This window comes from Solea senegalensis, linkage group LG10, assembly GCF_019176455.1.
Source record: "Solea senegalensis isolate Sse05_10M linkage group LG10, IFAPA_SoseM_1, whole genome shotgun sequence".
Classification (NCBI taxonomy): domain Eukaryota; kingdom Metazoa; phylum Chordata; class Actinopteri; order Pleuronectiformes; family Soleidae; genus Solea; species Solea senegalensis.
Window position 1 is genome coordinate 16,804,124 of NC_058030.1, and position 27,080 is coordinate 16,831,203.

The 27,080-nt window shown below is 44.1% G+C and overlaps 1 protein-coding gene across 1 annotated transcript; it reads left to right on the top strand.

Annotated features, from left to right (window-relative positions):
- The first annotated feature begins 9,280 nt into the window (after positions 1-9,280).
- tshz3a (teashirt zinc finger homeobox 3a) lies at positions 9,281-26,052 on the top strand. The gene is made up of 2 exons (XM_044036422.1): positions 9,281-9,425; positions 21,840-26,052. The coding sequence occupies exons 1-2, from the start codon at positions 9,386-9,388 to the stop codon at positions 25,145-25,147; spliced, it is 3,348 nt and encodes a 1,115-aa protein (XP_043892357.1). The 5' UTR covers positions 9,281-9,385; the 3' UTR covers positions 25,148-26,052.
- Positions 26,053-27,080: the final 1,028 nt, after the last annotated feature.

Below are 27,080 nucleotides of genomic sequence, written 5' to 3' on the forward strand. Positions count from 1 at the left end.
AGGTAAAATGGCTGGAGATGACTGAAAGGCAATGATTTGGTGTGCTGCTTAATTAGATGTTCCGGAGACATCTGTTTTTAAGAGGAAACTGCAACTCTGGCACATTAATTCACTTTGTAATGAATGGCTGAATGTCAGCGCAGGCCGTGAAATCACCAAGTGGAAGTATGTGTGTCTGTGTGTGTGCAACACACTGATGCTTTTCCATCTGTTTGGCAAAAACATTCCCCCTCCAACTCTGGCACCGAGGCTGCGCAGTCGCCAGAACGGGGAAGAATTCAAGATGGCCTAATGCTGATTGGAATGCTGTTTGAACGGGAGAAATGAAACAAAGATGGAGTGGACATTATGCTTCTGAATCTTAGTTAAGGACGCTTCACAAGTGTGTGACAGTGTCATTAATCTCGTGAAATTACTGACAGAGAAACCAATAGAACGGAATTACAGGCTTCTAACAGCAAATGGACGAAGAGGAAACCTTTTTTTTTTCTGTTCTGAAATCCTGCACAGACACAGTGTTATTACATTACATGAGTGGCAAAATATAAGCACACAATAATAATGGTTTTATCACCGCAGAAGGAATGTTTTGCTAAAACTAAAAGTCCTTCTCTGTCTTCCAAATGACAGTAAAGGAATTAAGCATGTTTCTTTGTCTCCTGCAGGTTTAAAATGGGATGCTGCTTCATCCCCACAAGTGACTTACTGCAGTCCAGAGAGAGACTACTTGGCACCTGACAGGCTGCCATCAGCATCTAAAGATGGCTAATATGAATTCTGATCACTCACTCACATAGGCAAGGGAATTACTGCCCATCACCAGCATCTCATGATTCTCCACACATGGCAAAGTCAAGGGGCGCGCTGTAAAACCCAGGCAAATGGAGTTGGCACAACAGTCAAAGACAGATTCTGCTTGACACTTCCCTCCTAAGTGATAGTGCCTCAAGATGTGCTCTGTAATATAATAAATTGGGAGCTCTGCCCTCAAGATTTCAGACTGATGAGAAATTTATATGACAAATCCGTCTCTTAAACTATCCTTCAGTCTTCACAGCTGCGTGATCTCAGGGGGGTCAAAGGCTAATTACCAAACAGGATAAGAGGCAGAGGAGGAGAAAGACGGCACAGAATGTTCACATTTTTATTTTTTTAAAGGTGTAAATTTATGCTGATTATTTCTAATACTTGATTGACTTTGAGCTGAAATGCAAGTGATAGAGGCACACAGTACGTGAATGTCCACAGACCCAAGCAAAGAGCAACAAGAGTACTTCTGTATTGGCCCCTTACCTTTGGATTATCTCATGAGAAAGGTAATTAAATACAGATTAACTGCATCCAATGAGGTCTCATACTTCATCTATTACTATTTTATTTATGCAATAGAAACAACCTAGAACATGTACCAAAATAATCCAAGGCATCAATTTGCACCCAGTTTGTTTGGGTTGATCAAATATTTTGAGTAAAGAATAGAAGTGAAATTCAACAGCTATGAAATCCCAAAAGAAACTGGATAAAGTGTCCAATTTCTCATGACATTACACAACCAATTACCCAAAGAACGAGTAATATTAACTCTTGATTATTATCAGGCAAACGTTAATCAACTTAAGAATTATAAATATGAATGACCAATTAACCATTACCTTATTCAGGGAGGGTTAGAGTTACATGAAAACTCATTTTCAGACACAGAAGACGGTATAGACTTCTTCTCCAAAGCTGAGAAACAGTCCGTGTGTTTACATGCGCGTTAAAAGTCCGATTTTAGTCGGACTAAGACAATCCTATTTTTAGTTGCACTAACATACCGAGATATTTCGATTCAAGGTCTGACTACTGAGCTGGTGAGGTTTAGCAGTGCTGGTAGGCGATGTTATTATATGTGAACAGAACATACTGCATTTTCCACATTCAAGTAAGTGAATTTATGCACGATGCAAAGTACAAATCTCTAGCTCATCTGTTGATAAACATGGCTACACGATTTCTATGAATCATAAACATAAATGATCAGTTCTGTACAGAACAAGGAAAGAAAACAAGAAGCCCAACCTGACAATAGTGAGGCCAACCAAGGCTGAGATGATGCCAACTCTGTACCACTGTCCCTCCACTTCTCTCCTCCACTGCGAATTCTTGCTTCACTTGGGAGAGTGATGATACTGTCTACTCTGCTAAGTCTCCCTCTGCTTGACATCTCGACACGGGGAGAAGGATGTTCCTGTCTGTCTCGTCACATCACAGCCGTCCTGATTTGGATCCCTCCCATCCAACACCCTGTGATGCTTCTCTTTAAAAAGCTGCCCGTCCATCATAAACATCCTCCCTTTTATGTTCCCCGCCTGAGACGGACGGGGAGAGAGAGGAATCAGCCCTCGCTCAAACACGAGCTGACAGCCCTAAGCAGACTGACGTGACATCAGAGGAGCGATGTGCCAGACGTAGCTTTGAATTTCCATAACAAGGTAACACCACAATTATTAGTCACTCAGTGAGACCATAGCTCCCAAAACTTATTGAAGTATTCCTGAATTTGTTCAGAAATCGGTACGCAAATCCATAACAGTTCAGCTGATCCATGTGTTAAACTTTTCTCGCTGTTAAAAGGTGTTAATCATATCAATCACTGTTCCTTAATCTGTCTTTTTTAAGCAAAAAAAAATATTTTGTGCAAATCTTAAATTAAATCCCTCACCTTGACTCCATATAAATGTAATACTGTCAATAAAGAAGATATAAATAGAGAGGGGGTGTAACCATTCATAATCTACCTGAATATTTTAAAGGGTCTTTTGGGCAACGGGGCACAGAAAGAGAAGGAGGGAGAGAGACTTGATCGATTGTCTGAGTTCTGCCTCCACAATCAGAAGTGCGCTAATTGAAACAGTGTAGAGTCATCAACCACCCCTAAAGGATGAACCTTATCACGTTTTTTCCCTAATAATTTACCACGAAATTACGAAATCTACTTTCGTCTCACACGTGCCTCCCCTCTTCTGTCTGGACAATGATTGAGAAAAGACTTGCTTGTTGGTTGTCTGGGGAGAAGCACTGAGAAATGTTAAGGAGACCTTTTCACTGCCCGACCCGTCCCTTCTGTGAATGTTAAAGTTTGTTAATGAAGACACGAGCTGAAAACTGAAATAAACAGCTTGATAACGGGGAAGCGCTGCAGTCCGAGGGGAGAGAGCGGCATTGTTTTATACTCAGCAGTTCACGCTTTAGCCTAAAAGAGAAATAATGTGACATGTCAGAGGTTCACAGACGGATCATATCGTGTTTAAAGTGGACCGGCTGACATGTTTTAAAGGTGCTTACTTTGAGTCTACGTCGCATACGTCCCACCTTTCTCTAAGCTTTTCTATTTTCAGGGCGAAGCTAATGAATTGGGATCTGGAAAAGGTTTCTCTGCAGGCTTACAATGAGAAATGATAAGAGATTATTTTAGAATGAAGATCAATGACAAAGTCCAAACGGAATGAGGAGGTGCAGCAGGAGGAGGAGGAGGAGGAGGAGGAGGAACAGGAGAAGCATGTGCCCTAATGTAAGATGAGTGTAATGTGCAACCCAAGGCCAAAGGCAAGAGCTTCATCTCACCAATTCTCTTTACAGGAGTGGAAATTACTCTGTGCCATACATAGCTGATTTATACAAATTAATGACCTGTGTTATTAATAGGCAGAGATGCATATATTAAACACTATGAGTAAAGGTAGCTTTAATTATGCATTCTTTATAAAACCTGTTTGACTTCAGTGCCCGGTGTGTATGTGCATATTTAATATTAATCAGATTCTTGAAAAATGAGTTAATATAGCAATTGTGCCTCTTTCTCCTTTTGAATCATCAGTTTCTTCTAATATATCTGTTCAAGGCAGTTTGAACCGTGACAATAAATTAAGAAAATGTGTATTAAACAGTGAAGAAAAGGAGTCGGGTGTGATTTATTTTTATGGCACAATTTAGCTGACTTGTCAGCCAAAGTACTAGTCTTTTCTTTCCCATTATTTATTTTGCATAATGTACATTCTTTGAGTTTATCTATGGATATTTACATGAATGCTGTTCACATTTCGAGGACTTTGGGGCCACCATATGAGCGAGAGTTCCTGCCCTGCCCCTTCCTTTGTCCGAGGGGACCACTGCACTGACAATGGTGTCACCTCTCCCCCAGGGGGACACCTCCAAGTGATTTGTGGTCGGAGAAGACTGATGAACTGCTATTGCCACCCTGTTTCTTTGCAAGATCAATTCTACATGTAGGAGTGCGCTTTATGAATGATGGAGACCTCCTCAAGCCATCCATACAGCTGCCCAAAGACACGGCCCCGGCCCCCATAGCACATACAAGGCAGGAATAAAGCAATCACTCTTCGCAGCGTGGCCGTGCATTACGCATCCACTCCCACACATGAACATTCCCACATGAATACACAGATAAAGCCAGCGAAGCACGAACACAGACAAACAAGTTTCGTGTTCGCAGGAAATAAACTGATAACCTACTCAGTGTGGTTTCATTCTGGAGCAGGGAAACTTTGCCCCATAACAGAAATAACAGAAGAGCGGCCCGGGGGTTTTGACAAAGAGGTGTTGAATTGGACTCTGTCAGTTTACACTCTGACACTGCAGCACGCTGCTTCTCTGGACAGGCGCAGAACTGGCTGCATGACATTAAGAGTGATCTGATGGTATTGAGGGATCACTCGCAGCACAAATCTGAAGGCTGAATAGCATCATGAATAGGAACGGCATACATAGATGTCACGAGTTCTGTCTCCCGCGGAGAGGTTGAAAGCAAAAAGTAGAGTGCAATGAATACTTGAGTGTTCTGGAGGCTATGAAAATGAAAGGCCTCTCCCATTTTTTCTTTTTTTTTGCCAAAAGATTTCAATAGGAAAACAGAAGCAGCTTTTTTTAATCACAACTTTGAGAATGACTGGGCGAACTTGTGCTCAAATCAATGCAGGCTTGACAGGCATTACTCTTTTATGATAATCCAGGTGTCTGGAGCGAGAAGATGGGGAATAATGCAGCTGGGCTACCTGACATGAGAGAGAATCACAGACACAGAGCCATGTTTTTTTTAAAAAACAAGAATCAGAATATGTATTTTTTTTTTTATCATTTCATTTTAATGTAATTTATTTTTAAAGTTGTGTATATCTTAAAACAATGGGATAATCCACCTTGTAGGATACGTGTGCTTTGTTTGTTTTTAATTAAAAACTTCCCATTCTGTTTTGCACTTTTGCACTCAGTGCAACGATGTTTAAACACAAAAACAACAGCCAAGATACAATTTGGCCAATTTCCACTAATTGAATTCATAATATGCTCATTTTCGTGATGTGCTTAACACCCAATCGCGTTGCAGTCTCTAGGTATTAGGGTTTTAAAGCACGCAGCAAAGCAAGATGGATGCATAGCTGAGATAACTTCCATTTACAGTGTAAGCCTGGGAGAGCCACACTGTAGAGGCCATATACTATTTATGGGTTAATCGATACAGTGGCTGGATGACACCATGTCCCCACTACTTTCTGTCATGATGATGGCTCACTAATTTTGGAATGGCTGCTTTCTCCTCCTGCCTCCAGTAGGCTGCAAGACGGTTTAATTTGGCTGTAAAAACGCCAATCACCAGGTTACTTCTTGTTCCTGGGGGAGGTCACGTTGGGGGCAGGTCCATAGGAGGAAATATATTCACATAGTTCTCTTAGAGACACTGCTAACCCCTGACATCCCATTTGGGTTGTAATTTCATGTAGTTAAAGTGACAGAGACCCAGCCTCTGTGCTCTTAGAGACAGGGCGGCAGGGGCGAGTCGTGATCAGAGAGGCCTTTAATTCTTGTTAACTGAGTGAGGATGCAGTGTGTGTCTGCGGGTGTGTGTCTGTGTGTGAGACAGAGAAAAAGAGTTTAAAGGGTTGTGTATGATTTAAATTGCATCAATTTCAGTTGTCAATTCCAGTTCTTTCTATCCCAATTTTCAAGTCCAGGGTGGTTTAAAAAAAAAAATCAAATATTATGCAATGAAAATATTATTCTTTTATAACTGAATCCATTTTTATTTGAAAAAGATGTACAGCAGAGCAGCAGTAAAGGAAACATGAGTGATATCTTTCCCATTCCCATTCAAGATTCAAGATTGTCTTCAACGAAAAGTGCATTAAATATAAAAACAAACAAATGAGAGCTGTGTGTTGAAGGAACAAGGAAAAAAAACATAAAAAAATGTTCTTTTAATTACAAATTCTTTACAAATATAGAAAAAAATGAATTTTTTTTTTTTTTGGTTCTACTCAGTTCTTGTTACACAATATTTGATCCGATGTATATTATGTTTGAGATTTGAGCGAGCAGTTCTTCAAGAGTGTGCCCTCTCTATTGCATTTGTGTTGCGTGCAGCACCCGCACCATGCAGCATGTTTTGGTTATTAGTGTGTATCTGTTTTGCTGGCAAGGGTCATCAGAGAGCAGCACACATCAGAGATCAGAGGCTCGGGGGGTGGGCGGTGGGGAGAGACCCGGGATCATCCCACACAGAGATACTGCTGGCTCCAGAGAAACGAGTGACGAGTGGTGAAAAAAAAACAACCAACTCATTACCTTAGCGTGAAGACTTAACACTCCTTCCTTGAACTGGCTTTGATCTGTTCCTAATGTGGATCTATGAGAGAGCTGATTCCTTTACTGTGATGAAAGCCAACGTTTAGACGCTCACATTAAATTAGCAAGGAGAAGGCATTTGCTATGTTTTCATTTTCGGGCAGTAGAGTGGGGGCCCGGCCACTTGACTAATCCCTGCACCTTGTCAAATAAGTATCACAGACTGTGTGAGCATATTTTTTTTCCAATATGGAAAAATAAAACAACAGATTTGAGCAGCACATAAATGCCATGACCACTGGACTCATTGTGTTCTGTACTTCCTCTCATTGAAAGCATATTTAACTGATGGGGTTTAAAGTCAACACACTTCAACTGTTCATTTGTCTTTCGACACTGTATACATTACAAACCTGAATGTTGTTTACATTGTATGGTATATAACATAATCAGATTCAATCAGAGTCATTTCACTGCATTTGCATATATAACTGTAGGCCTTTGATGTATAATGCTGTCGCATCACACTACTGGAGTTCTATAGCTTCATATTGTACATTTTAAATAATATTTATTTACGGAATATTTCAACTAACTCCTACTATTAACTACATCTTTGGTCTGTAGTTCATTTATTATCAAAATCCTTGTTTCTGGTAGTAGATGTCTCCCTTAAGGGGTCCCCACAGTGGATCATCTGCCTGCATCTCACCCTCGTGTCACGTCCATGAACCTTCTCTGCTGTCACTCTTTTCCTCCTGCGTGGCAGCTCCATCTTCAACATCCTTTGTCCAGTATATATTTACTATACCTTATCTGCATGTGACCAAACTATGTCAACCTTACTTTAATTCCAAACCGTTCAGCCCGAGCTGTCCCTCAATTATGCTTATTTCTAATCCTGTCTGTGCTGGTCACTCCCAAGAAAACCCTCAGCGTCTTCAGCTCTGCCACCTCCAGCTCCACCTCCTGTCTGTCTCTAAGTCATGCATCATAGCAGGTCTCACTCCCATCTTGTAGACCTTGCCTGTCACTTTTGCTGCTGTCCTTCTGTCACACATCACCCCAATCACTCGTCTCCACCCTGCACCATGCATGCTCTTCTTCACCTCTCTTGTGCACCCCAGCTATTTAAACTCTACCTCTACTACTTTGCAACTTCACCACACACAGGTGTTCTGTCTGTACTTTACTACCAACTTTCATCCCTCTTCTCTCGGGTGCAGACCTCCACCTCTCCAGGCTCTCTTCCACCTGTCCCCTATACTCTCAATATATATTACAGTACAATATCATCGGCGAACAACATGGTCCATGGAGACTCATCTGTCAATCTGTCCATCACCATTGCAAACAAGAAAGGGCTCAGAGTTGATCCCTCACATAATCCCAACTTCACCTTAAACCCATTATGTCACTCCAACTGCACACCTCACCACTGCGTTACTGTCCTACTTACTGTTTCCGGGAGTGAATATATTATGTTCAAGTTGAGTCTAATATAAGATAATAATATATACCAAAACAATCAAGTTCAAAGTGGCATTATTATAAAAAAAAACAAAGGAGCAGATAATGTAGATCAATACTTGTCGCAGGAAATCACATACATTTGTCACATTATGTTGTGTAAAATATTTTTTTTTACATATATAAATATTGTTTTATAGTATGTGACATTTCAGTAGTTTGTTTTCCCTTTAATGTCCATTGCGGAGGATGTAACAGCACGACAGTAGTAGATAGATTTGCAATGGCAAAACGTTTACATTTACATCTCGTCCCATGTTTGAAAAGGAGTAGGCAGAAATATAATATATATACTTTATATGTACCTTCCAGCAGAATTAACAGAGAATACATTTAAAATACAGAGAGATACATGCATATGTGTCCAAAACTGAAAAAAAACATTCACACATATTAGGTGAGATCCTGCTATATTGTGAATTGAGTGATTTTAGCACAAGTGGAATTTAATAGTAGTAATAATGACACATTACAATACAAATGCAACAAAGTCATGTGTTTTAATTGTATAGATATACATGTGACACATTTTCCATTACAAATCCAAACAAACATGTGACAAAGGTTGAGTTCTTTCATGATGAAGGGATCTGAGCACATGACAGGATTCCTCTGTCTGCGGTTCTGTGGCTGCAGATAATCAGCCTGATGCGTGTAATAACACACTGAACTGTGATTCACACAAAATCACACATGTGTACAGGAGGACACTGATTGTGTGTGTGTGTGGTGTGTGTTTGTCCCTCCTCTCCCTCCTCTCCCTCCCTCCCTCTCTGAGAAGTAAAGAGTTAACGGAGCGGTGGGTTTGCCCATTCTCCTGTTGTGAGTGACGCGATCGTCTCTCTTATCCCTCAACTTTGCCTGTTGCCAGACCAGGCAGCCGAGGTGGACGCTGGCTATCAACACTGACATCTTTAACGCCACTAACGCCGCCGATCTGAAACACACACACACACACATCACCACTCTGCTCCACCTCATTCATTTTTCCCCCTCCACCGCTGACTTTTTTCCCCCCCCGCTATTCCGCGACGATGATTTTTAGTTTTTCCTCTTCTTCCCTTCGGACTCCCCGATGTTGTGCAGTCTACTACGCGAAGGCGTGAATCTTTTTTTTCTTGAGTGGAGGTGGATCTTCCCGGATACAGCGAGGACGTATATGAAATAAAGGAAAGAAGAGTTTCACCGGAGATCCTCACATTAAAGAAAAAGAAAAAAAAAAAAAAAGAAGAAAATGCCACGGAGGAAACAAGAAGCGCCCAAGCGCGCCGCAGGTACGTACGTGAATCCAAGTGAAATGTGCGTAAAATGAATAAAGCAGCGGATGTTACCTTTTGTTTTGGGGAGCTCACTTTACAGTCACCGCATTTCCGTTTCCACTTTGTGTTTTTCTAACGCTGCGCCTTGTCACTCTTGGCTTCTCTCGCAGCAGAGCTCGTATACGAACTGTTATCTGTTTTCAAACGGGTGTACAGTTTAGTCGACTAACAATCTGCGTGTTCGCCGTACACGCGCTGCGCAGCTCCTGTTGTCCCAGCGGACGAGTTGGCTGCTGTAAACTTTCACTTCCTATTGTTTCCAACTTGAATCCCTGATAGTTTACGGATCCGAACTGCCATCTTTATTCAATGTACAATTACAAAACCATGTGGAAAATAAGCAGTGTTTGCTTGACGGGGACACGGGGGCTTTGTGCGCATTTGATCTCAGCGCATAACTTCTTTGCACAAGCGAGAAAAGCGCTACCTCCGTGCTTTCTATCCCTCCTTGGGAAAAGATAAACAATTTGAGGGCAGACAATGGAGTTTCGTGGGCTGGAAGGAGCCGTAATCGACAGTTGCCATGTCTGATTTGACGGTTGATTGATTGGCTGTCATGCGGCTTTGATCCGATCCTTCCCGATTTGCATCAGAAAATCACTTCCCACCATGTGCTGCAGCCTGGCCCCTGACGTCACGTTTAAACCACTTTGAGAGGCCCTGTGTACTTTTCACACACACACACACACACACACACACAGTCTCTCTCACTGTAATGGCAAAGTGACTCACGAAAATGTGAAAGAAGGGGGGACAAAGTGCTTTAACAGTGAGACATCACAAACAGATGCACACACACACACACACTAAAAGCAGAAAACATCACACTCCCAAGTACACATGCTCACTTGTTCACTTTGGAAACACACACACACACACACACAGTGGGTAGAGGAGGCGGGAGGAGTAGGTTAGGGGTTGTAAAAGGAGCCGTGTGCTATGTAATGGAGGGGAGGAATGGGTTTGCTCTGTCAGACCGGGCCGTCACAACGGCTTTGTTTCATGTTTGATTTAATTGTCTCTCCCCTGACAGGCCCATTCATCAATGGCTTTAATGGTCAATCAGAGACAGGCTGAGTGAGTGCTCCCATTCTGTTTAGCCATAAGCTGGCCTGGGCTTTTATTTCATCAAAATGCCCCAGCCCTAATGTACATGCTCACTGGCTCAGAGTGGCCGCGGGGAGCACATAACGAATGACTGAAAGCTTTCTGATTTCAGATCAGTGAGAAGGATGTTTTGTTTTTTTTTTTGTTTTGTTTTTTTTTCTTCATCATCTCCTCTCTGCCCTCTCCTCCCTGCCACACTGCTGTTTCTCTGTTGACGAACGGGGCATAAAGGGCTGTAATATAGATAGTTTTGTGTTTTTAGAAAACAACTTTTTTTTTTCCTCCTCAATCCACGCGTCTTTGTTCATTCATTCATCTATTCATTTCTTCATTTTTTTCATGCTCCCCTTCCACCCCTGTCAGTCAGCCCGTGCAGCTGCAAGTTATAAAGTTGTCAACTGTTCAGTGGCACACAAAGGGTGATGATGAATTGATTGCAGCACAGAGCATGGTGATAGAGAAAGCAAAGAAAAGGATGACAGATGATGGGCCTTGATTAGGGACTTAGGGGGAGAGTCAGCCCACTGCAACCTTGAGACTTGCATGAAAAATCCCCCCCACCACCACCACCGCAACCCACCCCAACACATACACACACTCCCACCCTGCATCGCTCTCTCATTGTCTCTGAAACACACACTCTCAGCTTCTCTCTCTCTCTTTTTCTTTCCCTCTCTCTTTCCTTCCTCCGTCTGAGAGGGTTTCTCTCGCCACAGTAGAAAACTTGTTTTGCCTGCTTCATTAGCGGTGGACCAATTAGCCGTGAGGCTGATGGAGTCCTGACAGGCCCCGTGATTGGAGATGACAAGCTCGGGGTGCCCAGCCCAATGAGGTTTGCCACCACTTTGATGTAATCAACTTGATATTACACAGAGCCGCTCGCCTTTGGTTGTGCTGTAACTCAATTTTCCGCTGCAAGTGACAAATGGGCTCCGCGTACCTGGGTCAGGTCTGAGTGCTCTTAACAACCAAGGGCAGCTGGCCACGTAAACAGTCGAGCAAACGCGAGGAAACATATTCCCACAGCTGTGGAAATACAGAGCCCTCGTCCTGCCCAAAGCTGTTGCAGTGGCTGCAGGAAGATAAAATACTCCAGCGACTTAACAGGAAGTTGACATGGGTTTTTACGGCATGTGGGCAACAGCACAGCAATTTCACTGGAATGTCTGACCTGGACAGTGTCCTCAAGAGGGTGGCAGCGTGTGGACAACATTTGTTGTGTTTGTGTGTCGTGTGCCCACCTGAGAGAAAGAAATCCTCTTAACCGTTTTCCCTCTTTTACAACCTGCACTGCGGACGTTTGTGCGTGAGTGTGTATGAAGCCTCGTTCACTCAAAAATGAGTGGCTATACTTGAGATTCGTGAACCTGGGTGAATCCGATTTAAAATGTGATGAACGCCCAGCTCTGTAACCCTGTGGTGTTGTGTTTTTTTTTCCATCTGTGCGTGAAATAGGGAGCCCCAGACGCACCACATCAAAACGGTCATTTTACATTCTCTACTATAGCGTGACTTCTACGCTGATCCCTTCGTTCAAACTCGGTGGCAAGTGATTTTAAAGGCGCTACTAAAATGAAATAAAATGAAGGGGGATGAGATGACAAATATTCAGCATCGTTCCAAGTTGTAAAAAGTAAGGTTCATTAAAAACATTCATGGCTAATAGCTATGCCAACAGCCAGAAGATGAATGTGCATCTTAGTGTTGCAGTGGAAATAATGCCGCCATTTGCATCACTGCCAAAAATGAAGACAAAAAAGAAATTAGCTTTTTCACCCAGGTCTTGCATTTCCACTTATGCCGATCGGCTGATTTAAAACCCTCATGCATCGCAAAGTCACAGTCGCGGGAATGAAATGAAACACATTCCTTATACTGGTCAAAATCCCGTCTGAACTCGGTGTTTAACAGGTTTTTTTGACCAGTGAGAACGGGTTATAAGAGAGTCTGACACTAAAGGGAGTGTGTGTAGAGCAAGCGCCACTGCAACAGTCTCTTCTTTCTGCAGGGTCAGGATTATAGCTGCCAGATTGGCAGCTATCACTCTTGTCTCTCTCTGTACGTGTTTGCATGCATGCGTGTGTGTGTGTGTGCGTGCTCAGATCAACGGAGTGATCATGTGTACGTTCCAGTTTTTGCTGTGTGTGTGTGTGTGTGTGTGTGTGTCATTCTGCTTGTCGTAGTGATGAAAGGAATTGTAACTGTAGACCACCTACTGGGGTCAGACCATAATTCTCTTAACCCTGTGGACCTTTTCCCTCGCCCGCTTTCTTCTCCTCCGTCTCTCTGTCTTTGCACGTTAGCTATAGTAACACAAGACACCACAACCAAACACGCGGCGTCGACGCCAATAAAAACACAAGCACACATTACATTTACTGATGCACATGTGAAATGATGTAAGTTGTTTTTTTGTTAATCTCTCTGCCTTCCTGTTGTTTATGTGCGAGGAGCACGAAGCAGCTCGAGTTGGGATTTTAATTGTTCGGCCGACATACGGACTGACGGCGTCAGTGAGCTTTTACAACAACAAGCCTCCTCTGGTGTTGTTTTGCAGGTGTGAGCGTGGCAAATGTTTTTGGCCTTGCAGGCCCTGTTGCTAATGAAAGTCCTGTAGCTGGATTCCGGTGAGGTTGAGTCACGTCTGTGATCTATGTGTCTGATAAGTGCATACCTAATGAGGCTGTGAGCACCACTGGGAGGGGGAGGAGGAGGAAGGCTGACGGAGTGTTTCCCACAGGTATTGACAGATGCCTTTTTGTTTTTGCCATAGGCCCTGACTCCATAAATCCTGCCCGTGTAATGATAACAGTGCCACCCTGCCAGCAAGTGAGTGAAAGAGAGAGTGCAAGAGAGGAGGGGAGGAAAAAAAAAAAAAAAGGAGGGTAGAGAGGGGAGGAGGATGCGATGGTGGTGGGGACGAAAAGGAGAAGAGCGGGGGCGGTGAAATGGGCCTTCTCTCCTTTTTAACACACACTTGGCAGATGTCAGGCTATAGGGTTGGACTCCAGGAGAGAAAGAAGAGAGTAAGTGCTGTAGTAGTGTCACAAATAGAAAAACCGTTAGCCATCCACTCTTCCCTTTCAGCTTTCAGTGTGCTTTCACGAGAGGTTTTCAGCCGGGACTGCTGTCTGGCACTGAGTTGGAGGCTTTGTAAAAATAGTCCCACCACTGTTGTGATAGATGCAGCTGCACTGTGGCGACAATTGGGACAGGCTGGTTCCCCCCCCCCAGCCCGGCTCCCTCTTACCCCCCTCCTCTTAGTCTCCCAGAGGTAGACAGCGTCAGAGCCTGGTGGGATGTGTGCTCTTTTCGGGGAAACTGAGCCACTCTGGTCTTCAGGGGTCCTGAAACCCAATCCAGGAGGAGAATAGCCCGGCCATGCCAGAGAGCCGATTTCCTTTTCAACAGAGTCATTTATCACTGACCCACCCTTTGCTTCTGACACGGTGACGTGTGTCATTTATCAAACAGGCTTTACCAGACACACAGAGAAGGGAGGTGGATGGGGGGGGCAGAGAGGAAGAGAAAGAGAGAGTAAAAGAGGGGAAAAACAAGACAGAGAGTGGATGAGGACAGACAAAGAGAAGGAGAGGAATGGAGAATGAGGTGTGCAGTTAGTAGAAACAGAGAGAGAGAGAGAGGAATGGAGAGCTAGGAAAAGAGAGAGAGAGAGAGAGTCGTTTGTGTGTGTGAGTTTTTCCAGGGAAGAGTGAGTTTTCCTGAAAGCCTTGAGGAGATGTGTTTGGGAGGGGAGATTTTTTCGAGATGACAGGGTGGATTGAGTTACTCTGAGTCGTTTTCTGATGATGAGTGACAGAATGTTCTTCCATGACACGTCTCTAGATGTCAGAAGGAAGGGGAGAAATATGCTTTGCCAGTGTACACGTCCGACAAGTGTGTTAGCGTTGTGTACTCATAATGTATGCACAGCAGACAGGCGTAGAGACATTGTTGAGGGTGTGTGTGTGTGTGTGTGTGTACACGTGCGCACATTTGGCCATATGGCGTCAATGTTTAATGTTGTGCGTGCGTGTGTGTGTGTGTGTGTGTGCTGCTCCCTGATGAGCGCAGCTGACAGGTATCACTCATGCAGCAGCCTGGCCTTTAAATGAACCCGAGCTTCTCTGCTCTCCCTTGGCCCTAACAGGCTCTCCCTAAGATGGATGCTTCTTTAAAAATCAGATTAATGATGGATACCAGGCTTATAGTGCCATTTATCATGAAGAATATTATTTAGGCCGGCCGTGTATGGCTGTAACTGGAGAGCCAGGACGAGAAGAAGCAGGGTGGAAAGCCTTAGACAGACACTCACTGTGTGATGGATGGCTAAGCGCTCTCTCTGAGTGTTACAAGACACCAGTGCCGCAGCAGTAGGCCATAATCAGATAGCCCAGGGATGTTTATCCCGCAACTACACTACCCAGATTGCCTTGCCTGAAGCGTTGCTTTATGAAAGGTAGAGTCTGTCTTTATTATCATCCTTTAAAAAAAGTTAGAATCACGACAAAACTTTAGACACTGAAAGACACACCACAAGACCCAGCGGCATTTATTTGGATTATACGTTATATAATAATCCAATAGCGCCAATATAAGTGACTGGATAATTACCTTGAGGTGTCTCCATTTAGCTTTGCCCAAAGGCGTCCCCAGTCCTGCATCATTCCCAAACAATCATGAATAAAATATTACAGTGAGAGGTCAAGGCAAGGCCAGCTCTGCTGCTACGGTGAAGTTAAAAAAAAAACTGTTATTTTGTTGGGTTTTTTTGTTTCTTGTTCCCTGCGCCTGACTTCTACCTCCTCCTCCTACACACTACTGTGATTTATGGTGGCCATCCATCTTCAGTCTATGTCCATCACCTCCTCGTTGCTAGGCGATCATGGCAGCAGCTGTGTGTTGTGAGAGGGGTTTGGTTGTCCCAAGCCCCAACTTTATTCTATTTCACCCCCCCGTCTCTGCTCCTAACCTAAGATTCAACTTTAAACACAGTCCTGTTTCAGTGGCAGCCACAAGCTACAAACCTAATCCTTGTGTCAGACGTACGTGCGTCTGTCTCTCTGTTTCAATAACGGCCACAATTCATATCCGTCCCATGACTTTCAGACCTGACCTGACGTCTACATACAGTAACGTTTATCAGAGCGTAAATATCAGACCTGCACAGTCAGGTCTGAAACCAACTTTTACATTGCAATCACATGTGTAGCTCATTTTTTATAAGGTTTTGGACAACATTTCTGTCATCATCAATGATAACACACTCAATCCGCCAAGGACAAAAGAACAAAAAAAAGTCTCCATGTTGTAACAACAGCAACTGAGACATTTATGACCAAGCGAGTGGAACAAAGAAAACATGAGCAAATCAGGCCGGGTTTAAATTAGTCCCGTTTAATCAGTATGGAAAGAAAGACATTAAAACATGCAAATGATTAACTAAGCTGAGTACTGCCAAGTGCTATGACTTTGATATACTCCACCTACTATAGATGTGGTGCATGTGGCTTTCAGTGATCACTGTGTAACTCACTGTTCCCATACACTAATGTACCTTTTTTTTTTTGTAAAAATCATTGAGTTTTAATTACTGGGTTCAAAATTGGCACATTGTTTAAAAGCTTATATTCGGAGTTCTGTCACAAACCGAATATTAAGATCTAAAATGTTGATAGGAAGAAGCCAAACGCGCAGTAGTCTTTGTATTAGACCCCAGAGTATGTTGAGTATGGTGCCGGAGCCTCGCCGTCATCCTGCTGTTTTACTGTCTTGCCTTATTCACACAACCTGATGACCTTTAAACAGCATTGTTTTATTAGGCTTTTAACAGTTTAAGGAATGGGGGAAATATACTGCAGTTCTGCTTCATGGGCCTTTTTGCTATAGAGCTGCCCAAGGAAGGCATATAGGTAGAAAGATGAACCAGAGGAAGCGCGTCGAACGAAACAGGCGAAACAGGCCTGATGCATATATGTCGCTGTGGAACACCGTCTTCCTGCGGCGCCTCCATCATTGTTAGCGACTGTCCTTGGATCGACACCTGTGGGAGCACTTTGTGTTTGGCTCTTTTTTCTTAGTTTACATTTGGTTAATCACTTTATTGTGGCTGTAGCAAGTATCACAATGGATCCTGACAAATTTGTGTTAGTGTTGGTAACTGGAGGCATTGATGTGTCTCTCTCATGTCGGAGATACAAAATGAATGTTTAGCTCTCAAGGTCTGTCTGTGCAGCTGACAGCTATGAGGTCCAGTCAAAACACAACCATCAGCTGAGGGCAGAATCTATTTGGTGTCTGTCTGTTTCTCTCTTTTTTCTGTCTCTCTCCTTTGCCCGCTCTCTCTGCCTCACTCTCTTATTGTCTGTCTGTCTGTCTGACTCTCTCTCTCTCTCTCCTTACTATGTGAATTGACAAAGTTCAGCCCTAAGCTTTGCCTGGGGCCAGAATGATCTCTCTGTTTTTCCCATCTCCCGTATCACACATCCTGCACTACAATCGACGGACACAATGTATTCACAAAGCCATCGGGGGGTAGAGAACACACACAAATAAAAACTGACAAAGACGTCCATGATTGCTTGTAACATGATATGTGGTTTGAGAGGTGTGTAGGGGCAGTAGCTTTAAAACAAAAAGAATGTGAGCAGCACTGTCTCTGGTCGTAATAGTAAAAAGTGACTTAATGTCAGGACTTGTTAATTTTACAAATGGCCGCAGATCACCTGTTACATATTTTCCCGTTTTCTCGTGGGACTTCCAGCCAGTATGTGAGGATCAAAGGGAAAGTAGGCAGAGGACTAAGTTTGATTGAGTATGGTACTTTTGACAAATGTGTACAACAGAAAGGCATTTTAGGTATGTTACTGATCTGCTGCTGTTTTGACAGAATGGGGCTGTTTGTGGACTAAATTATTCTGATCTATTTAAAGGGTTTCAGGCAGCTGGGAAACTTGAGAGAGTGGGTGGAAGTCTGCAGTTTAAAGTTTTTTTTTTGTTGTTGTTTGATTGAGACTGGGGTGACTTCCTGTCCTGTGGTGTTCTGGAGCTGTTTCCTGTCAGTAAGAGCCCCCTGCCGAGGGGCCGTGTTGGTTTAAGGGCGTCAAGGTCCAGTTAAAATAGTGTGCACATGTCAAGAAACTCTTGTCATGTTGTGACGCAGTTTAACTCTCTCCTCTCCCACTCCTCCCGCATTTCCAACTGACTTCAAATATCTCTGCCGAAGTGTGATCAAAGGATGTGGCATCTCTTTAACTGGATAATAAATAAACTTTGTCAATATGTCATGTTTTAGAACGGCAACTCTAATGTGGATTATTTCTTTATTGTCTATAGAAGAACATTTGAAATTAATTAAGTCAGTCACAACTGACTTACCTCCAGTGCTTCCTTTATTTTCCTTTTGTTGTTGGATTTTTGTCTTGTTGTTGTCTTTGAACAATGCAAAAACCTTTCCTGTAATCTTTACAGTAAGCACTGAGGGACCACCCATGTAGACAATTTCCTCTCCCCTCCCTGGATTGCACTCGTCTCTTTGTGCATACAGCAATAAAAAAAAAAACAAAGCAGTTATGAAAAACCATGTAAACATTGCTTTCGTAATCTTAAAGATCTTAATCACACATTCTAATATTTCTTCATGAATCAGTATCATGTCCAATGTTGCATATGCTCCATGAAGTGCATAGTATTATCTGTGCATGTGAATTTAAACATATTAGTTTCAGAGAAAAGGAACCTAATTTCCACCTGATGAGAATAAAAAACACTGTGCTTGCTATGACCCCGCGATGGACTGAGCTTTTTTTAATTTAACATAGCGCCTACGGCAAGGTTGTACATTTTCTTCTTCTTTTTTCTAGAGACCGAGCAGTCATGTGAGTATGAGGGTCAGACCCAGGTAGAGTTTTTAATGACACATCCTGTTTACTCCTCTGCGACTGGGTGTGATCTGGCTCCCAGACGGTTTCTCCAGCTATGGAAGCCAGACCTGGAATATGCACTTTCCAGGTTTCCTGTTATTGGCATCCAAAAAATAATGCAAAGATTTTACTTGATACACAGTAGTTTTTTTTTTTGTTTTGTTTTTTTTTAGGTTTACATATTATCACTCTTGCATGTAAGGCCTATTTAAACGCATCAAAAACAGACCGTGCTTTCAGCAGCACTTGAGGAGAATAGCTCATGGGACAGAGGAGAGGAGACGGAGAGAGTGCGAGACACTGAAAGGCTCTGTTTTACAGGCAGCCACAGCACCTTCCTGCTTAATCACCCCCCTGTCCCTGCCCCTGTCTGTTGTTCCTGATCGTCATAGTAGCACTGCAGTATTTCTATCAGATGATCTCTCCCTGCTCGTCTGCGGCCCTTATGTTTATGAAAATGATACTCCACAGGAATGCCTCTTGCAAGCCAAGATGTCACTGTCTTCCCTCATCGCTTGCATCAATGTGTATGTATGAGTGTGTTTGTTTGTGTTTGTGTCTACGTGTGTGTGTGTGGGGGGTGTTCATTATTTGAGGTTGTGTATCTTCTGCATTTGTGCCTTATATTTACTGTAGCATGTGTGTTTTCAAGAGCGTGTTACTGCGATTTCCATGTGAGCCGTGACTGAGATGTTGATTGTGTGTATGCGTACCTCCTACCCTTCTTATCCACAGCCCCTCCCCAAAGGAATCATTCATGGAACCTAATGATTCTTGTCTTTTCCCCACATGGTTTCACCTCACTTTATCATTACAAGCGCACACACAAACACACACTTTCTCACTCTGACTCACACATGGACCACAAAAACTCATATGTTGGTCCTACACCGTGTGCCGAGATATTAGTTAAGACTGCATCCAACAGTATTGTTGTATTCATAATCATCTTCTTTTTTTTATTCTAAGGGAGCCTCTATACTCCCATCACCTTTTATTAGCTTGATAAATCACCTCTGTTGTCAGTCAAGCCAGGGAGAATAATTGGATGTGGTTGTCGCCCTGTGTGATGGATTATCAGTCATTGGGGATTAAATTAACAGATAGTGCTCAGACATAATGGTTTTTGTTTTGCATTTTAAATTGCCTGGGAGCACAGTTAGACTCTGTAGGTTTTATAGTTAGTCCTTTTTTACACACCACCCCCACTCCTGCACTATCTTGGCTTAATGACAAATGAACAATAACCTATAGGGCTGTGTTTTTATTAGGATGTAATTTAAAACGGTTACTATGCAGTCAATGTGCGGAGAAAGACAAAGTAAGACTTACAGATGTGATAGTGCGACATGACATTGAATACAGTAGTAGTAGTTTGATTAATGACGGTGTGGAGAAATATGTGGAATATTTTTTTTTGTTGTTTTGGATGAGAAAGGCAACCTGACAACTTGGTCAACAACATGCCAGGCTCACCTGAAGCAAACTGACATCTGTGACCAGCTCGTCAGGACACAAACATATTATCCACCTCATCCTGCCTGGATTTCCTCTTTCCAGTGATTATCTGACACGAATACCATGTAGATCGGCGGAAGTGAAAGTTAAGCAAAAGGGAAGAGGGTGTGGGCAGTCGCCTGAGCACTGGTGGGAGTGAGATATCTTCCCCTGCATGTTTGCCCGTGCATGAGCGATTTACCTCCTCACCACCTTCTTCATCTCCTCCCCAAACCCCCCCTCTCCTCCACATCCACATTATCATAATTGTGTCCAGAACATGAGGGGCCAGGGAAGTGATCATGTCATTTTATTTACACCCTGCTTGGCCCTTTTTACAAACGACATGCCACTGACTGCCAAGCGAACTGGGGCCCGACGACATCTTTTGATCAGGGCTGTCGGTGCCTATCAGCGGAGAATGGCAGGTAATGGATACCCAGTGACAAACCAAATCTCCGGGAGGACGAAGAGTGGGCCGCACCTGCCAGGTCTCCATTAGACTAGCCTCTCAGTGGGGCTGCCTGCTGACTGCGCCCCCAGGGCCCAAATCAGACCAGCGCCAGCCACATGGCCGCCTCGAGATTGGCTGTTAGCACTGGAAATGAGAGTTATTTCAGCTATGACATTTTTGTTTAGAATGGATGTGTGTGTGTGTGTGTTTGTGTGCAAATGCACAGACTCAACTGTGTAAGTGCACGAACCATTAAAGACTATAGAGCTCCTTTCTGCAGCATTTGTCTTAGTTTACAATAATGTCCATACAGCCTCAGACCTGTCCACAGGCCATCCACTGTTTCACAGATTATTTGTTTTTCTCCAAGTTTAGTGGTTTAGTGAGTGAGGTGGACAGCAAATGGGGGGAGGTGGTACTGCAGAGGGAGGGGTGAGTCGGCCTTAGGTGGATCAGCTCACCACACACACACACACACACACACATGCTTATCATCTCTTCCCATGTGAGTAGTGGGCCACAGCATGCAAAGTGACAGGGTTGCTTATGCATTGCCGTCTTGTTGACAATCCTCACTTTCATCTTATTCTTATCTCAGGCTCCCTCTATTCCTGCCTTTTTTGTTCATTTCATTTGAAAATTATTTCTATTAGGTTTGCATTACATTTAACACCTGTTTGGACTGTTGATGTTCATTTGTAATAATGCAGCTTGCGCACTGACTGTCTCACTTCACCCCAGTCCAGATGACAATGTCTGTTGAACATATCAGAATTTCACAACAAATGTCTCTCACCTTTTTTTTTTAAATTCTTAGCGATATGCTCTTTGTCTCTCTCTCTCTCTCTCTCTCTCGCTCGCTCTGTGTGTGTGTGTGTGTGTGTAATCAGAGAAGAGGCAGATGAAGAGGCGTCAGACATATTAACTGACAGATGGAGGTTGATCCAACTCATTTATTACCCCAGAGGAGAATGCCACAGTGAGATTGGGCTTCATTAATTTCAGATTTAGTTTTCATTTCAAGCTGTTGCGCCCTGAGATAAATAAAATGGCGCATTATGTTTTTGCCAAGATATTTCTTTTTTGTTTTCCTCCAATAGAAGGAGTGAAAAGAGGGGAGGCATAAGTTCCGTGTGGCTGGGGTAGTATATAAATACAGGCTCGCCTAGAGGAAAATAACACCTCAACGGTTGATGAGGTGAAATGGGATGACTGTAATTTCTCAGCTCAGCTTTAAAGGCTCCCACACAGATGGCTCATTTATCCCTGGGAGTCCTCGGGCACACATAGCAGGGAAACTTTTTCTCCAGTTATTCTAACGTGGCGTTTTCACTCCCTGCAATTTAACTCATCTCTTTCTTTCTCTCTTTGTTTCCATTCTCCTTGCAGCCTATTCTCCCGAGGAGCTGACAGAGCACACCGTGGAGGGTGAGGAAGCAGAAGTGGACGACCTTCCCTCAGCCCCTCAGGATGACCCTCCAAAGAAAGATGAGTTTGTGGAGCAAAGTGTAGAGCCTGTCAAGGATCAGGCATGTGACCAGCAATCAGCTGGAGTTGCAGAGCTCTCGGGACAAGAGATGGACAGTGAGTCACATGTCAGTGAGACCAGTGACCGGCTCTCAGACTTTGAGAGCCCCTCCAGAAATGCCGAGGGCAGCTTGGGCACAGCACCTCTGAATGGTGGCACCAAGACACCTCCCATAGGCATGGACACCTTAGAACAAATGAAGGCTATCTACTCCAGCTTCCTCACCAGCCCCTTGTGGTCACCAGTAAACTTCAATTCTACACAGCCACAGGTGCAGCCGCCAGCTCCTGCAGAGAAGCCAACTCGCAGCAATAGCACTAGTAGCAGTAGTAGCTGCAGCAGTGGTAGCTATGACTGGCACCAGACTGCAGTAGCAAAGACATTACAACAGCATCCTCCCCCAAGCCGTCATTCTGCTCAGTCTGAGCCCAGCCTCTTTAGTACAGTCCAGCTCCATAGACAAAACCCAAAACTTTTTGGATCAATCTTCACTGGGGCCAGTAAATTCCGCTGTAAGGGCTGTAGTGCTGCTTATGACACCTTGGTGGAGCTGACGGTTCACATGAACGATACAGGCCACTACCGCGATGACAACCACGACAAGGCAGGCAGTGGTGCGAAACGCTGGTCTAAACCACGGAAGCGGTCCCTTTTGGAGATGGAAGGGAAGGAGGATGCCCAGAAAGTTTTGAAGTGCATGTATTGTGGTCACTCCTTTGAATCTCTCCAGGACCTCAGTGTCCATATGATTAAGACCAAACATTACCAGAAAGTGCCTCTGAAGGAGCCCATGGCCCCTGTGGCAGCCAAAATAATGTCCTCTAAGAAAAGAGGACTTGTGGGGTTGGACCTCACTGCCTCACTACGTTCTAAAGAAGAAACCTCCAAAGCTATGCACCCACAGACAGACCTGAGTGAACCCTCGCAGAAACCCTCCTCCAGCCCCTACACCACCACAAATAACCGCTACGGCCACCAAAATGGTGGTAGCTATGCTTGGCAGTTTGAATCCAACAAGTTCCAAATTCTTAAGTGTATGGAGTGTGGCAGTTCCTATAATACACTGCAGGAGCTGAGAACCCATATGATGGTGACAGGACACTTTCTGAGGATGACCAGTACTTTAGGAAAGAGGATCAAAACGCTTCCTGAGGCCACCTCTCCCAGTCGTGGGAAGGTTGCCACACCTACTGAACAAACGGTCCAGTCTGTCCCACTGGCACCCTCTACTTTCTCTCCTCCCCCTCTTCAGACTACCACAACTCCCCCTGCCAACTCCCCTCCTCTCAAAGAGATCAAGAAGGAGGAGTTTGAGGAGGAGTGCACTCAAAAAGAGACTGTTGCAAAGGAAAAGCTAGTTGCAGTTTCTGTTGGGAAGGAGGAAGATTCTGAGAAGGAGGAAAAATATGACATCTCAAAGTATAACTATCTTACTGAAGAGGATCTTAAAGAAAGCCCTAAAGGGGGCTTTGATATACTCAAATCACTGGAAAATACTGTGACATCAGCCATCAACAAGGCTCAGAGTGGGAACCCAAGCTGGGGGGGCTACCCAAGCATCCATGCAGCCTATCAGTTCCCTAGTGCTTTGAAACTCCACCAGGGCAGCATGGAAAAGAATTCCCCAATGAAGTTCTTGTTTAATGGAGGGGATCGAGAATTATCCAAGAACCAACCCCTTATTTCTCCACCACTTAGTCAATCCTCCCCCTTTCCCAGCAACAACTTCCAGGCAATAGAAGATTTAGTGAAAAAAGTGACCGAGAAAGTAGCAAAGGTAGAGCAAAGGGTGAAGCAGTTGTCCCCCGAGAGGGAGAACCCCACCTCCCCTTGCAGTAGTGAAGCTGAAGAGTCACAGAAGGGCCGAGAGGCTGACTCGCCTCGGGAGTGGAGGGCAGTCACCCCAGCCAATAGTGACAGGGGAAGCCTTAGCGACAGAGCATCCCCAGCAACAGAATCCAAAAGAGAGATGGCAGTCAAGTCCCCTCACGCCTCTACACTGAGATGCAGCACCACCATTATTACTGGCCATACTCCTCCAGAGCAGCCCTTTGTCAACCCTCTAAGTGCTCTTCAGTCAGTAATGAACATTCATTTGGGGAAAGCAGCCAAGCCTTCCTTGCCAAACCAAGATCCCCTGAGCCTGCTGTCTAGGCTCAGCCAGAGCATGGCTGAGAGGGCTGCTGTGGCTGCCCCTCCCTCACAAATCAAAAAGCAGGAAACTGTAGTTGATAATAGTTTTGGCCAGCCCAGTGATGACCAGCCTATGGACCTCACAAAAGGGAAAAGTGAAAGGGGAGCCTCTGTCGGCTCTGCCCCCCTAACTCCCTCATCTACAGCCTCTTCCATCTCTCCTGCTTCTCTTGTTACTCCAGCAAAACTAACAGTGGTCTCACCTTACACATCCACGAGCCCTCTACATGAAAATGCATTGTCAGATATTTCAGACATGCTTAGGAACCTGACACAGTCCCACCATGTCCCAAAGCCGCCCCCACGGTCCAGGGTCACAGATAAAGCTGAGGTTGTGGGGTCCACTCATGACGATGACGAGGCGTCCCTGCATGGCCACAAGCGTAAAGGCCGTCACTCCAACTGGAACCCCCAGCACCTCCTCCTTCTGCAGGCCCAGTTTGCCTCAAGCCTGAGGCAGACGTCAGAAGGAAAGTATATCATTAATGACCTCAGCCCACAGGAAAGAATGCACGTATCTCGTTTCACAGGTCTCTCTATGACCACCATCAGCCACTGGCTGGCTAACGTTAAGTACCAGCTAAGGAGAACGGGCAGAACCAAGTTCCTAAAGAACCTTGACTCAGGTCAGCCCACCTTCTTCTGTAGTGACTGTGCCTCGCAGATCCGGACTCCAGCAGCTTATGTGTGTCACCTGGAAGCCCACCTAGGCTTCAGAATCAAGGACTTGGCCAAGCTGTATCACAAACAGACTGTGAGGGACCCCCAATGTCTCACTGAGAAACTGGTGCCCTTGGAGTCCCTCCTTTCCCCACAGTCACAGGATGACTGCAGTAGTAACGGGGCAGTGTACCGCTGCCAGCTCTGTGTCCGTAAATTTGCCACCAAGCACGCCATCAAGCTTCACCTCAGCAAGAGCCATGGAAAGTCTCCAGAGGACCATCTGCTATATGTGTGTGAACTAGAGAAGCACTGAATTACTCTCAGCAGTCAACATACATGTAGAGTTCATATGTAGAATTAATGAAAAAAAAAAAACAGAGTATATGAAAAGTGTGTTAATGCACAAAGATGCCATGAACTACTGTTAAAAATGTCAGCACAAAGTGTTTACATCTATTCGGCCTACAAACATTTCTGACTTATCTGTTTCAAAAGACACTTATTTCACATCAAAATATGTGGTAAGACAAAGATTTCCTGCCCCAACTGTTGTCAGCTTTGTTGTCTCCCTCACTTAGTGTACAACCATGTGAGACAATGGAGGACAGGTTCATTACCACAGTGAATCTCTTGACTGTAAGGTCAGCTAGTAACTTGAAATGTATTAACTATCGTATTTATTTTGTATTTTTGTGAGTTTGGTTTTGATTTGCTGGTAGACTGCATGTACAACACGTTTAACTGTTATGTTTGTGCAGTCCTTTCCTGTCCTGTTCAGATTTTAAATTGGTCTCTGGTTATTTTTCAACACGTTAAAAACAGCCAAATGCCTGGGAAAGCTCCTTTAAAAGAACCTGCCAAACAGCAAATCTTCTTGTTTTTATTGTTTTCTCTGTACAGCCTATTGGTTTTCTCACTGATTGTAAAAGTTGCCTTGTTCTTTATCATTGAGTAAGGGGCACTTAAAATCCAGGTCTGTGTAAAAATGTATATATAGTGTATAAGCGTACTTGCTGTTTAAATTATGCATACTTGGTATATTTCCTAATTTAAGAGGACAATGACTATCCACTGGTGCAGAGCCCTTGAAAAAGATTAAAAGGACACTGTTTTGCACAATAGTTTTATAAATGTTATTTGATAAAAAAAAAAAACAATACAAATATGTTAATGCCTTGTGCTTCTATGATTAAATTGAAATAACTGCTGCATAAAACATATGTTGTCTTTCATATCTGCCAGTCTGATGAATGTGTAAGGTCAAGGTGTATAATGTCTTTTACAAAGCAATATTTCAACAAGCAAACTTTCAATGGTGTGGTTAATGAGGACAGAAAAACTGACTTATCACAATATTGCTCAATATGTAGTTTCCTGGTGTAATTCAAGTTTTCACTTCAATCCTGCACTTAAAAAGAAGAAAGGCCCTCCCACATTACATTATAGTAACTAAACATTTACAACCAAGCCACATCTGCAGACACCCTGACCAGAGCTCAAGACCCCTTAGCGTTTATCTCTGTAGTTGTCTTCACAACCGCAATTTGTCTACATATTCCTGGTGATTTCTGTGTCGTTGCATTGTTGTGGGGCGGACCTGTGAGGTACGAGCACTGCCACTGCCTGCAAGGCGTCTGGCAGGTGGTGTGTGCTGCATGTAAACCACCAGATGTTTCTGAAACGAGCCACTGGAGGAGGAGGAGGAGGCAGGCGGGCTGCAACAGCAGGCAGAGTGGGCTGATTACCACGGGGGCTTGGATGCCATCAGGAGCCCTGGGCACAGACAGCAGATCTGGCACACACCTGGACTCCAAGACTGTCCCTTGGAAAAAATAAAGTGGTTCCTATATACGCGCACTGAGACAAGCTGACAGCGGTGCAGAATGCGCAGACAGGTGCTATTCCCTCAAAGCAGGCTTTTGGATCTAACAATATTACTGGCAGGTGTTGATGCTATCAGAGTAGTCACAGTTCGGGCTCAGTGCCATGTAATGAGAAAGTTTTTATGATGTGCTGCATGCATGATAAAGGCACACACACACACACACACACACACATACACATAAACTGCACAGATTTTCTACCATCTACCTTTGTCTTATTTGAAGATGCCTGGGGACACCATGTTCTTTGTGTTTGATGTTCCCAGGCTTTGCTTGTCATGACTGACTGACTGAGTGACTTGGGGCCGGGGAAGTTATCTGGTTACTATGGTGACGGCCATTTGCCCAGCCTCTAACCCTGCT

Coding starts and splice junctions, on each gene's coding strand:
- tshz3a (XM_044036422.1), top strand. CDS start 9,386: ATGCCACGGAGGAAACAAGAAGCGCCCAAGCGCGCCGCAG. Junction 9,426..21,839: donor AGCGCCCAAGCGCGCCGCAG/GTACGTACGTGA, acceptor TTCTCCTTGCAG/CCTATTCTCCCGAGGAGCTG.